Genomic DNA, 14,029 nt, shown 5'->3' with positions numbered 1-14,029 from the left:
AAGAGTTTTCAAAGATCCGTGCTAGAGGCTGGGCTATGATGCTCGCCAGCTCCTTGAGTACCCTGGGGTGTAGATTGTTAGGGCTGGCTGACTTGAAGGTATGCAGCCTCTCAAGGTGTTCCTTCACGAGGTCAGCATTGATGGAGGGCAAGAGATCTCCCTTACCCCAACCTCCCTGTCCCGTAGCGGGCATGGGTGTCCCATGGGACTGATGAAAGACCGACGCAAAGTACCCATTTAATAGGTTGGCTTTTTTCTGGGCGTCAGTTGTCCCATCTGGTTTAGCAGGGGTCCAATGTTGCCCTCGCTTTTCCTCCGGCTCCCCACATACCTTAAAAAGGACTTTTTATTGTCCTTGATGCTCGAAGCTAGTTGGAGTTCAGTTGCAGCCTTGGCTTTCCTGATCTGCTTTTTATTGTAATCCAGTTTTCCCTATCTTTAACCTTCTCCTTTGTCCAAGGACTCCTGTACTAGCTAGGCTGTAGGGACCAATTAGTTTTCAAACCCATTCCAGAAAGTTCAGTAAACATGGTTGGACTTAGTGTCCAGTGTGCTTTGTGTAATGGTGCTGAAAAATTTAGACTTTAGCAGCCTAAGTGTTTTCAAGACTAGTTGGGAAGAATCTCAGGAAGATGCTGTTTTTTGGTGCCACAATGTTTTCTTAGCACTCTGAGCCTAAGATAACAATCTTAGGTCCCTGCATATTAAGAGTCTGGTGTTATATTTCAAAGAGTTTTACTTGCTAAGTTTACCTCCAACTGTTTTAAATTTTAATAGTGTCGTAAAGCCAGAAGTGACCATTATTAATGTCTAAGTCAGTCCATAGTGTAACACAGGCCAGAGAACTTCACCCAGTAATTCCTGCTTCAAGCGCAATAACTTGCATAACGTATATAACTTGCATATTGGCTTAATTCAGTTTATACTCTTGTAGGTCATCTTCAGGGTAATTATGTAAACTTGTCAAACTGAATTTGTAACAGTGCTGTAAAGAAACAGAGTAATGCTTGAAAGATATTTTTTTTTTCCCCAGGAGTCAGATGAAGAAGAATGCTTCCATGACCAGGAAGAAGCTGACGAAGAGGAGGAAAGGTTCACAGATGCAGACAAAGAAATAGAAGCTGAAAGAGAGAGCATAACAGAACATTCTGTCAAAGATCCAAATTCAGCAACCTCGTGGGTGCATCATCAGAATGTGGGAGGTAGATCAACTTGAAAATCTAAATCGTGTTCAGTTACACTGTTGCCTTTAGCATATTAATCAAGACTCACTGGAAAAAAAGAAAGAATTAATTAAAATACTCCTTTTAAAATGTTTCCAAATGAGTGTGATTCAAAGGAGTCAATCTTCAAATGAAGGCTTTAGTATCTGAGAATGTATTTAGAATTTCAGTAACATTCCTGTGTACTTATACATTTCAGTATGTGGCTTGGTGAAACTTTTAAAGCTTTTATTCTTATTAGGTGGAAAGAATTTACATTGTTATGATCCATTGCACCGAAATCCTTTATACTGTGGTGCTGATCGTACAAGTCTTTGGGAGCTGAAAAAGGTAAAGTGTTCTTATGAGCGTGTCTCTTTATATATGCAAGGACCAGCTTGTCAAGAAAAACAGATTTCACTTTCTGATTTACTTCTGCTTGAGGTTGCCCTTTAACTGTTGTGAAGTTTTATTTGGATGGGGGTAACATTAGGGTAAAGGACATCAATCATTCAGTTTTAATGATGTTACACGTGGTGCCAATAATTGGGAGGGAGAATTAGAATAATAGTAACACCTCCTTTTCATCCCCTGACATTATAGCTTTGCAGGATGTCTTTTTCCCCACAAAATAAATTGAGACTATGCTCCAGTTGTAACGTTTTATTCTCTGTGATAAATTCTTTAGCTGTTCTTAGGCAGTACAAATCACATTTTTATTAATTCTAAGTGGCTATGATTTATGTAGCAAGTAATTGAATGAGCATCTACATCAAAGGGCCCCTGTAATCAGTGACCCATATGGGTATGAGTGGCCCACAGCGAGCAAGTTGCATGCTGTGGGCCACTCATACATTGCTCTTCCTGTTACTCTGCTGTTCCAGCAATAGTGGAAAACAATATTGGAGTGTGGCTTTTGAGTCATTGGTGGGGATCCACTTCCCTAGATTCTTAGAATAGGGCCATTCCTAGGTTCTGGTAAAACATTATTTTGTAGTAGTAGTCAAATGACAGGCTTTTCTTCTCTGATTACGTGTGTTTTTTAGTAGATGTATACAAATACCTGTTCTTTCTTTTTGATTTTTAGCTTTCTGAACACTTTCATCCATCTGTGGCCCTCTTCGCAAAAACAATTCTAGAAGTAAGTGACTTTTTCTATTCTACAGCGTGGAATATAGATTGTGTGTTGGTGGGTTACAAAGAAAGGTGAAAAGTTGTTGTTAAACTTCCAGGAATAACTCAGGACTTTATGGTTTAGCATGGCTGTCTGCTTTCTGGGATGTAATGGCACTTGAACACTGCAGGTATAGCCAGAAACTCTGCAACCCTGCAAGTTCCATTGAAGAAAACATTAAAATATCAACAAATTAAATATTTAATCTAACATCTAATTTATTAGTAACATCTAATTAAACTTGCTTGAAAAAGAGTTGGGGCACTCCAAAAGAAAGTCATGCATATTGAAAATATGGAATCAGTTAACAGCACTTTCACTGCTGCCCTATCTTGGAACTTAGGTTTTGAGGTACATTTTTTTAAAATTATCATTATTTCTTCTGATAGTTTTTTTGGGTTGGCTGTGCTAGCTTACTTGTGCTGTGTGAGAATTGTGTTTACTTTGATACATGCATCTTACCTAAACGGATTTTTTTAGTTAATAAAGACCTTTGGTGTACTAGGTAAACTGGTGAATCCTGTTGCAGTTGTCCAGGGCTGATGAGGACATTGTAATTTTAAGAAGAAAATAAAACAGAGAATATAGGAACTAAGCAATTATGTATTAATTTGATAGGTTCACGTGACTAGATACCCTCTAGCTAGCTCTTTTCTTTCTTTAAAAAAAAAAAAAAAAAAAGTTTAGGATTGTATTGTTCTTGTTTAGCACCCAAGTTTTGGATGCTGTATAAGTACAATCTGAGTTTTTCTCTTGCAAGGGTGAAATTAAGACCTTAATTTTTTTTTGGCTTTTGTTTTTTTCCAGGGCAATTACATTCAGTACTCAGGTGACCCGCTACAGGATTTCACAGTAATGAGGTTCTTGGATCGCTTTGTGTACCGAAATCCCAAGCTTCATAAAGGCAAAGGTGTGAACCTTTCTCTACATTGTAACACTTGATTTTCATTGTTTGATGCATGTAACAGTAATGAAAAAGCAAAATTTAGTAATTTGGAGCTATTATGTTTGACTAATTTATTTTACTACAGAGAGCATCAGCAGTGTGGTAATGCAGCCAAAGAAGAAACAGTCAGTGAATGACGTGAGAAATCTTGCTGGTAAGGTTGTGTTCAAGCAAAAGATTGGGATGGCTCAGGAGTGACATTGTTCCTGGTTATTTTGTGTCTGGATCCCACATCATGAAAATTATTTCTACTTCACCAAATGTGTGCCTGTAACCTGTACCATGCCCGCCATTGCTATGGCTGGAAAAATACGGTAACAGAGGGAGATTTTGTGTGAGCTCCATTTCTTCAGGTGAATATGTATGGCATGTGTACAGCTCAGAATTTGCAGCCAGTAACCCATCTTAACAGAAGGGAGTGTGGACTTGGTGAACAGAGAGATTTAATGGTCACAGCTACTTTTGTCATCCTTTTCTTTATCCATTAATGATCAGAAATATTCTTTGGCTTCTGTTTCTCTGTGTGGCTTTATTCAGGAAGTTCCCCTTGGTATTGTTTCCTGTTTTTTGATTTCCTTCTTTAATTCAATCACCATTAATTCCTTTTTAGTAAAGGAGTTCCTTTTTCTGACGTGGTGCTTCAGGTGTTTGTTGTTTAGCTAGCACACTACTGCATCCTGAGAAATGTATTGTGGTGAAAGGAAGGGTGGAACTAATCAAACAGCAGACCTCCTTGTCTACAGCACTAAGACCCCCACCAGAGGATGGCTAATATATTTTAATTTTAGTAGCCTTAAAGCTGTACAAAACTCTTGTTTGCTTTACTGATGACACTACAGTTAAGAAGAGTTGGGGAGGGGCTTGAGGGCAAGGTGGTTGGAGAAGGGAAGAGATAGCAGGATCATGTGCTAAATACCAGTGTGTTGGTAACTTCTTTAAAACAATGGAAGTTCCTAGACAGAATTCTAAGCAAGAGTTGTGGTGTTGATAAAATACAAGTATATTAATTATTAAGAGATTGCATTTGTATTAAGATAAACAACTCAATTTTGAAAGTTACCAAACTCGGAGTTAGTATCACATTGGGGTCTTCTATGCTGATCAGTGTATGTCCTGCACCAGAAGCGCTCTTAGTCCTCGTCACCACATCTTACTTATTTTGAGTATCGATAGAATACCTTTGTTTCTACGTGCAGCTCCAAGAATTGTCCTTTGGCTCATCTTGCAGTTCAGAGGGGAACACATCATCATCTTGCTTCTTGTATATAAAACAGTGTGAAGCATCTTTTGTGATCCACCATTATAGAAAATCCAGTCTGATCAGTCCACCTTCCCTAAACTGAATCTCTCACATCCCTGCTTCCCACTGTGACGCATCCCTCAAGAAAGTGCTCTGATAATGCACCCTCAAATACAGTTTATGTAACATGGATAAGGTAGAGGCCCAGTAAGCAATAGCTGTTTAGAATGTTACTGCAAATACCCTTGCATTAGCGACACGCAGCATTAAACATCTTGTTACCCTGGTATAAAGTCAGAATTAAGGCTGTATGCAAGATCTTGACTAAAACTTTTAAAAGTACCTGTTTTTCCCAGCTAGGATGTTGCGGATAAGTGCTTGCATCCTCATTTGTTGTTTAAGATCTATTTTGTGTGTGGAAAAAAAAATCAAATTTTCTGCTGGTTCTCTAGTTTCCTTGCATCTTCTTTTCCCAAGTAATCGTATAACTGTTTACTTTGCCACGGTCATTTAACTCTCCTAGAGTGGATTGTAAAATAGTCTTCATCCCATTCAGCTCTTTCTTTTACAGTATTGATTACTGCATGAAACGCCCAATCTATAACTGTTGTCAAGATTAGCAGGGCATCTTTGGCAGTGTTAGGTTTATAAGATTCTTCCTCCTTCCAGAAATGGGACATCTTTTGTGTGGCACAAAAGTAGTCCAGTGTTTAATGTCAGGATTTGGCAATAGAGAATTGGTAGCAAATGAACAAGGAGGGGAAGGGATCTTGAGAAATAAGCTTCACATCATTTCTCTATTTCACTTACTATGCAACAGTGAAAATTGACACCTGGGAAAATATAGTTAAGGTGCACTCTTCCCCCTAAATAGAAATAATCTTTCAGTCCTTTGCTGAAAGATACTGAGGATAGTTACTATCTCTGCTGATAGATTTCTGTCACTTTTTAGGACTTTTCTTATTTATGCCTCTGACTCTGTTCCCTAGTGTTACTATGACACGTTAGCGTATAAAGCAGTATTATAATGCACAAGGTCTTGTGGTGATATGAACATATGGTAGGAATTTTCAGATGGATGACTTTTTTATGACAGTCATTTGTTCTGGGTTCAAGAAGCAGACTAAGCATTTAAGAATGGAATTGGACAGGTTGTTACACACTCTAAAAATTTGTAGTTTGTGTAGTATAGTCTGAAAATATGGTGGGATAACACCTGTATGATCAGTTCTTGTGCCAGGCTGTCTGAGTTGTAGAGTATTTAGAACAAAGGACTCTTGTTATTTTGATTGTCTGAAACTGATTTTCACCATCCACTTTCTGAAATGCTTGTCTCCTGAAATAGTTTTCCTTTTTTGCTCTGCTTTACCATGCTGAGAGGGAAGGAGAGAGAGAGAATGAAGTGCTTCTCTCCAGTAATACGTGTCTTCATTTCTGGTCTCAGTTGTTTCCCCCGTTGCCATTACAAGGGGAATTTATGCTTCACTTGTTGGATGTTTTAGAGAGGAAAGAGGTTGCAGTTACCTCTGTCCTTTTCTCCGCACTCCAATTAGTGCTGGGCTTTGAGAGAGGGGTGCTTGATCCTGCCTCTGCTGTACATCTGCCAAATAGCTTTTCTTCATAGACTGCTAGTTCCCTTGCTGCTGCTTGAGGGTCATGCTTGTGTGGCGGGTGTGGGAAGTTATAGGGCCCTCTAAATGTTACTTTCTCACAAACATTTTTTTCCCAAAATTATACCCATGCGGTGTTAACCCTACTTAGGTGTTATATATAAATGGAGGTCTGGGGAATAGTTAGGGCCCTGTATTCTCATGGTGAGAATAGTTCCTACAAGGCTTACCCACACCTAGCACTTTAATGGGTAAACATAGTAAATAAAGTTAATATTTTAAGAACTGAGAAGATTACACTATATTTCACTTTTTACTGTGTCTACAAAATGAAGTATATCTACTTATAAATGTAATAAAAAGTTGTTCAATTTTCTATGAAACTTTGCCCCATTAGTAAAGCAAAGCATAAAGTCAATTTTCTTGTTTTTTCTAGTCAACAGTAAGGAATTCCTAGCCCACGATGAAAGCAAAATTCCAGTGGATGAAGTGTTTTTCCACAGGTAACGAAATATTTGTGAATACTCTTAATTCTTTTTTTTTTAATGATATGTAATTCTGGTTGAAACTTTTGTACTTGTGTACTTCTGTGTACTTTTGAATACCTGTGCACAACAGGTTGATTTAATAGATCTCAGGGGGAAAAAACCCAGTTTTTAAAAAGCCTAGCTTATGTTATCAATAGTAACACAAATTGGCTCTTTTTCCTTTTTTTTTTTTTTTTTTAAAGTCTAATGAACTTTTAGATCTTGATGATGTGTGCTTAATTATGTATTATTTTGCGTTTTCCTCTTAAGCAAATTTCCATTTCAGGTTGGTTGTACTCCTAACAGTTCTGCTATAGTTAAATTGCAAATATTGCAGGGGAGGTCTTTTTTAAAAACAAAAGAAAACAGAACTTTTTTATTTGGTTTTTTTTATTTTTTTATTCACAGGTTCTTTTCTGTTGGTCTTGGGTTTTGCAGGTTATTTTTTGCTAAGCCTAAAAATGAGTGTCTGTGAGTGAGTGTCTGTAGGAGGCCATGATATAGTTCTTGGTTCTGAATTTTTGTTGCTCTAGTTCCCTAGGTTGCTTGGTTTATTTATTGATTGATTTATTTTTATTTTTTATTGTAAATTGTGGAATTATTCATTTACCTTTCTTACATAAGTAAAAGCCTTTGCATCAGAATTTTTTTCAAAGAGTGTTTTAAGCAGGGAATGATGGATTCCTTCCCACCCTCTCCCGTTAAGTTCTAACTGGTCTAATCAGTTTCAGCTGATTTTAAAGTCATGGGAAGGTATTTTGAATTGTAGAACGATGAAAGTGGGATGCTCCCATGTACAGGGCATTTACCTTTGTTTCTGACATTTTCATACCATTCTCTTGCTAGTGCAGATGTAGGAGCAGCTTTTGTTGGCACCAGAGGCCTTTCATAAATATTAAAGGGACCAACTTCAATTCATGCTTCTGTTTTAAGAATAGCAACTACAAGTAACCGAACTGTTACTATAGCTGAAATAGGTTGCCTTTCCTTTTTTTATTTTGTGCATTTTTGAGAACGTTAAGTGGACAGTAAAATTCCCATCTACTCTCCTTCCTCCCTGAACAGCATTCTCCTCCTTGTGTATGCATCTTTCATCTTAAAACAGAGGAGGAAAATTATTTAAAAATAGGCAAATGAGATGAGCAGAACTCACGCACACACGCGCACTTTTTCACTTGGGCAGGTGAACTTAAGGCCAAATAGGATATCCCAAACTACCTTTTAACTGCTTCCTGTATTTGTTTCATAATATGTGTTGTGTTATTCAGGTCATTTTGTAGTATACCTTGTTCAAAGTTTCATAATTCACACCAGTAACTAGCCATTTCTACTTGTATTTATGATGTTGCCAGTTTATACTTTAAGTGAAAAATAAATGGAATTATGACCCTCTGAACTGGGTTCCATGTTTGAAACTATTAACTGATACTTAAAAGGATAACTGTCAGAATGTGTATATAATGTATATAATCCATGTGGTAACTTGATTTAAAATCTGTATGTCATAAGCACACATTATCTGTAACATTTCATGTGACAGCAGCAGACAACTTCTTTACTATTCTAGATTTTATAAAAAGTTTGATAAAGAAAAAGAGAGACGAAAACATCAGGTGGATGAAGAAAGTGTGGAAGATGTGGATGATGACGAGTTTGAAAAAATACTGGGTAAGGTTGTGGTGAAGCACTTGCTCCATTAGTGTTGACAGACCGCTGATATTTCACTTTTTAATTTTATGAAGTGTGTGGCTCTCTGTACTAAGTATATGTTTAAGCAAATGCCTATATATCAAAGCCTTTTCTTTTGGAGTTAGTGGATAGCTTGCTCCAGTATTCAAGCTTGCCTGTGCCTGCTGTGATTATTCCCTGTTAAATTTGTAGTTTCATATTTTACTTGTGTAATTTAGGCCCATGTTTCTGAGAATTGTGTTTATATTATATCAGAAGACTTGTGACCCGTTTTGTGTTTTTAGATCCAAGGTACCCTAATATTCACTCCCTTTAAACTCCTTGAACAGAAGAGTCTGACACACTCTTCTTAGTTGCGGTGTGTCTTCTCTGACTTAGATCTGTTTCTGTAGTGTATCAGTGACAAAAGAGGCTTTCCACTTTCCATTATCAGTGCTGTTGGCTTTCTGTTGTGAAGTATGGGTAATCTTAAACCAGAGACTGGGTAGCTTCTGCAATACTGCCTGTGCAGTGGACACAGGGTGTCGCCATTGATCACTAGGCTTGTCTCTCCTTGCCTGTGGTCCCTCTCCCAGGTTTTGAGCCGCAAGCCCATGTCTATCCTGGATCTGGGAAACATTTTTGCATTTTCTAATGAAAAGACATGTTTACAAAAATTCCCAACCGGCTGTAGTTAAATGAATGTAGGCTAATTGAACAGGTTTCTGTATGAGATTCTTTCATAATGAATCAATAAATATACATAGTGTATGCTTAATAAAAGGGCTGGCTTACTAAAAATAGTAATGTTAGAGTGATATTGTAGCCCTGATGGTCCAGGGATTATATGAGGGACAAGGATTTTTTTGGGTGATACCTTTTATTGGACCCAGCTAAAGGTATCATCCCAATAAAAATTCTAGCCTCTTGCATGAAAATAGTAATGTATTTTGCCATGAGCAGTCAGGCTGTACCTTGACACTCAAAAGAAACATTTTGAAATTGAATTGTAATAAGATATTTAAAAAAAAATTCCCCTTGCTTTTTCCAGATTCATTTGAAGGTGATAATTACTTTGATGCTAGTGGCCAGGATAACCTTGATTTTGCTGGGTAAGACTCTTTTTTTTTTCCCCCCTCTTCTTTCATGGATATAATGCTGCTTCTAGTTTTTTATTTTTTAATTTTTATTATTATTCCATGCATCTGAATAGAGGTTTTAGGAGACAGTGCAGCCTACCTTGTTTTGCAAAAGGGACCACTGTGGAACACAGGGTGATGCGCCCCCCCCCGGACAGAGCAGGCTCAGAAAGCATGCTCACCATGGCTCAGAAAAAGTGTGAGCCCTTTTACACTTGATTTATGCCATAAAATGACCCAATAAGTTCAGTTATCATCTTCTCTGTTTTCACTATCTCAAGTTTCACAGCCTGATAATGCTGACTATAAATAAATTGGAACAGTGTACAACAAATGAAATCTGAAAACCAGGACTTTTATCCCATGGTTATAGTTTGGAGTTAAATAACTTAAATATCAGTAAATTGTTGCCTGCATTAATGATTAAATATCCTACTGTTTAAAACATTTGAAATGTAATCTTAACGATTACTACCAAAATTAATGTTTCCCTCTTCCCCCCTCTTTCCTGAGTTTGTATGGCTTTATGTCAAATCCCCACCCCCCTGCCAGAACTGAGTCAGATTATGTTCATACTCAAGCTTATCTTCTTTCTTGCCACTTCTTCCCCCATCAAAATCCAACCTTATAGTGCTCCCAGTATTAGTCAGCTTCCTTCCTTTAATCCATTAAAATGGTACACAGGGTCACTGCTTCCCTCTTCTGCACAAATAAAGTATTATAGATGTTATACTTTCTGAGGCTGTCTCCTGTGGAAAAAGATTCTGAAAGTGAATTGAAATGCATGGATATTTTTTAAAACTCCATTAATACTGGAATGATACTTGAATACATTTTCCGTACGTGTCAGTTCATTTAAGTGGTCTGTGTTTAAACTTCTTTGTAACATTGCTTAACTTGTTAGTAATGTGCTCAGAGCTAAGACTGATGTTATTTGTTAGCATCTGTGGATACTGTGAGTCCAAAGTACAATTATGTATTTTAGCAATGTTAAAAAGCAGCCCAAAGGTGGTAAGAAGCACAAAGGAGGGGAGGAATCCAATGCTGACTGGGAAGATTCTGATGACCAAGATGAATTTAGTGAGCTGGATGATGAAGTCGTCTCCCTGGGGAGTATGGAAGAAGACTTTGGAGAGGATATAGATGAAGAAGGAGGTGCATTTATGGATGTCACAGGTGATGAAGGTAGGTTAACAGCCATCACCAGGATTGAATTAGAGCAAGATAGACAGGTCAGTGCTTTCATGTCATGTGCCTGGATTAGGTAGTTTAAATTCAGAATTAGGTCCTTAAGTAGCCTGGGGGCGCTGAGCAATTCAGCAGCTCTCACTGAAGTCCCCCTTTGTCCGAGGTGATTCCAACAGCAGTGGGAACTGCCAGCATTCATTACTTATGGCAATAACACTTATTTTGTTTAGGAGCCCAAATCAGGGAGTAGATGTCTGGAGTTAGGTACCCAGTTTTGAAAACTTTAGTTCAGATACTTTGTAAACAAGTGCCATCATTCTCTGTAGTTTGGAAACAGCAGCACCAAAAGTTAAATCTTTAAGCAAATGATTACAAAGTGACCATCACAAAACACTTGGGAAGGAGTAGAGAGAAATCTTTCAAGGTGTTTGGAAAAACCCTAATTTTAAGCAAGCATTTAGGTACTTTGCATTTATTAAATTCTTCCCTAATTAGCTTTAGACCATTTACCTTAAGTTGGTAGCTCTTAAGTAATGATTTTTCAATGTTCTTAATTTTTAAAAAGCTGTACATGTAATAAGAATTCATTGCTTTGATTTAACCTTCAAATGGTTTGATCACTCCATGAATTCAGAGATGCAGTTTACATGGTAAACACTGAAAAGTCTGCACAAACAAGAAGATTAAGGTAGTGCTTATAAATAATGCATTGTTGAGAAGATAGGGAAGTGATCAGGAACAAAACCAGCTTGTTTAGGTGGACATTAGTAAATTGATATTTTTATGTGGGTGCTGTTACATAATGTGCCAGCTTGTTTGTTGAGCATGCCACCAGGGTTTACATAACTTAGTATTTTTATCAAACTTATTCCAGTGAATTTCATATCAAGGGTGGCTGAGATCAATGTGTTACTCCTTTTCTGTATTGCTGATACTAGAAAAGAGCAATACAAAATGCTCTTTTTGCCATACAAAATGGCAAGAAAAACTTGGTATTTCTCATGTGTTCTGTAGGTTTATACTAAAATTTGACCATGTGTATAGTTATTGTAATGTTTGCTTCGGGGAATATTAACATATATTTGTGTAAATGGAAATTAAAATGCATGTTGGTATTCAAATAGTGATCTGTGTGCTTTTCTTTGATAATAGATGTAAACAGTGAAGATCAGATCAAGTCTGTCACTACTAAAAAAGGCAAAAGGAAGAAAGATATAGATTTTGCTGGATCATTTGAAGGTAGGAAAATATATTTGCGTTTTGTGTTTGAAAAGGGTTAATACAAACATACATCAGGGGAAACTGGTAGAATCTCAAGGAGTTTATTGAAGTGGGGGATTAGTGCACTCTGGAAAGGTGACTTCAAATTTCACTTTAGTTGAAAGTGAAAATGAGCATTTCACTCTCCTCCCCATCATTAATCTGGTCAGTTTGGCTCAATCCAGTATCACTTTCTCCACCTGGAAGGCCCTGGATTGGAGTAGCAGGGTCCAGTACAAGTTAGTATTCAGTTAGCAGGTATCTGTAGAGAGATGTGTGTTTATATTTGGCCACACTGGAGGTAGCAGAAATTTGTGCAATCAGTTCATAGCATTTCATGCAGACTTCTTCAAAAAGGAAAATTCTTGGATTCCTTAGTAACGGCCCACTGCTAGTATAAAAGCAAAACTTAAGTATGCTATAAAAGTAGTTTGCAGTTTAGGCTTTGATATTTTGAGTAAACAAATGGGGATATTTCCTCTTTTCCACTTCCTTGCCCAGTAACATCAGAATACTCTGCTTATTTTGATCTAAAAAACAATCTGCAAATCTCTGCCCTTTTTTCCTACTTTGTGGGCCATCTATATGTGCATTAATGAACGTTTATGATACATTAAGGTTGGTATCTGTAATAACAGGTAGCAGACTTAATGCACCATAATGGCGCTACTGCATGGTGGCACATGCTTTTTAGGTAATGCTAATGCACACTAGACTAATTCTGTGCAATAAGTATGGCTTTTGCTGAGATGCACTAATGCACAGTATAATTACTCTACTGCACTTTTAGGATCTTGTGTAGTTGCACCCTGTGATATGTAAAGATAGTTTATTTGGTGATTATTGGGTGCATAAAAGTGTTTTTAAAATTCTTATGATGTTAGAAATTATGTTTTGCTGCTCTGGAAGATTGTGATGACTTTAAAGCAAAAAGCAAAATCACAAGAATCAGGAGAGTAAGAATTATGAGCAATCAGAAGGGATTTTTAATTACTTTACTTCTTTGATGCTTATGCTCCTTATCCTAAATTGTCATTGATGTTTATTAAAATACAAAGGCTGTAGAAACAGATGAAATTTAGGGAAGACTGGAGTTTGCATTCCCTCTATTTTGAAGGTTTTAAGAAAAATAAAATAGCATGCAAAGGGTAAAAGTAAAACCCTTCAAACTAGCCAGTTTGAGTTAGAAAATATCAAATCCTGATATAAACAGACTACATGCCAGAAGGCATTTTAAGCTTTTCAAATTCTTTGAATTGCTCCTGTGTATTCTTGAGGCAGTCCTTTCTGTGGGAAAGCTTTTTTGGTACAAAATCCTTTATCTGCTCAGTCACCCATCTCTGAGAGAATGCTCCTCCAGACTCTCTTATGTTAAACTGCATAGGTTTTGAACCCCACTGTGCATTTCTTCACAAACATGTACCCCTCTTCACAAGCAGACTCTTCCTCATGATCAGTTCTTTCTAATAATACTCCATGCAAACGTTACATCCTTTCTGAACTGATTTATAGAACCCACTGTCCCCTCCAGGCCTGTTTCTGCTGCAGCGCTGATTAGAAATTGACCACTTAATTAGTGACAGCTAGGTTGAAGGACAGCTCTAGGCAGCTGCTGATGCATTTGTAATAACATGCAGGTGTTTATATAAAATGTGTGTGCATATTGGATGATGTCCCTGTTCCTTAACTTATATTCTGTTCCATGATTATGCACTTTACAGAATAGCACCATGCTATTACTGTTAGTACCAAACAGTTAAGAAAATCTATTTGCATGTGTACCAAGTACAATATACATAGTCAGTTAAACTGTTGATAAGAAATTTGATCAAACCTACCACCCTGGGTTCCAATTACAGATAACTTTAAAAAGGTTTCAGGGTTTTTTTTTTGTTTTATAGGTGGTGACTAGTATAACTCAGAACTTTACCTGATAACTTTTTTCCTTATTTGAAGGAGCAAAACAAGGAAAGAAAAGAAAACTCAAAGATGCTGGCATGCTTGCTGCTGCAGAAGAGGTAAGTGTGATTAACACTTAAGAAAAAATGTTGATCTTATATTTTGCCTTGATATTT

General features: G+C 37.2%; 1 protein-coding gene across 1 annotated transcript in view; it reads left to right on the top strand.

Moving 5' to 3' along the window:
* Window positions 1-14,029, top strand: part of CEBPZ (CCAAT enhancer binding protein zeta) — a 21,061-nt gene that overhangs the window by 6,129 nt on the left and 903 nt on the right. The window contains exons 4-14 of the mRNA XM_025205144.1: window positions 1,034-1,202; window positions 1,465-1,553; window positions 2,290-2,343; window positions 3,184-3,286; window positions 3,408-3,476; window positions 6,609-6,675; window positions 8,267-8,367; window positions 9,419-9,479; window positions 10,492-10,691; window positions 11,847-11,933; window positions 13,911-13,972. Of these exons, the coding sequence (XP_025060929.1) occupies window positions 1,034-1,202; window positions 1,465-1,553; window positions 2,290-2,343; window positions 3,184-3,286; window positions 3,408-3,476; window positions 6,609-6,675; window positions 8,267-8,367; window positions 9,419-9,479; window positions 10,492-10,691; window positions 11,847-11,933; window positions 13,911-13,972 (1,062 nt within the window). The remainder of the gene's footprint in view (window positions 1-1,033; window positions 1,203-1,464; window positions 1,554-2,289; window positions 2,344-3,183; window positions 3,287-3,407; window positions 3,477-6,608; window positions 6,676-8,266; window positions 8,368-9,418; window positions 9,480-10,491; window positions 10,692-11,846; window positions 11,934-13,910; window positions 13,973-14,029) is intronic.

This window comes from Alligator sinensis, unplaced genomic scaffold (assembly GCF_000455745.1).
Source record: "Alligator sinensis unplaced genomic scaffold, ASM45574v1 scaffold284_1, whole genome shotgun sequence".
NCBI lineage: Eukaryota > Metazoa > Chordata > Crocodylia > Alligatoridae > Alligator > Alligator sinensis.
This window is presented reverse-complemented; position numbering and strand designations above follow the sequence as displayed.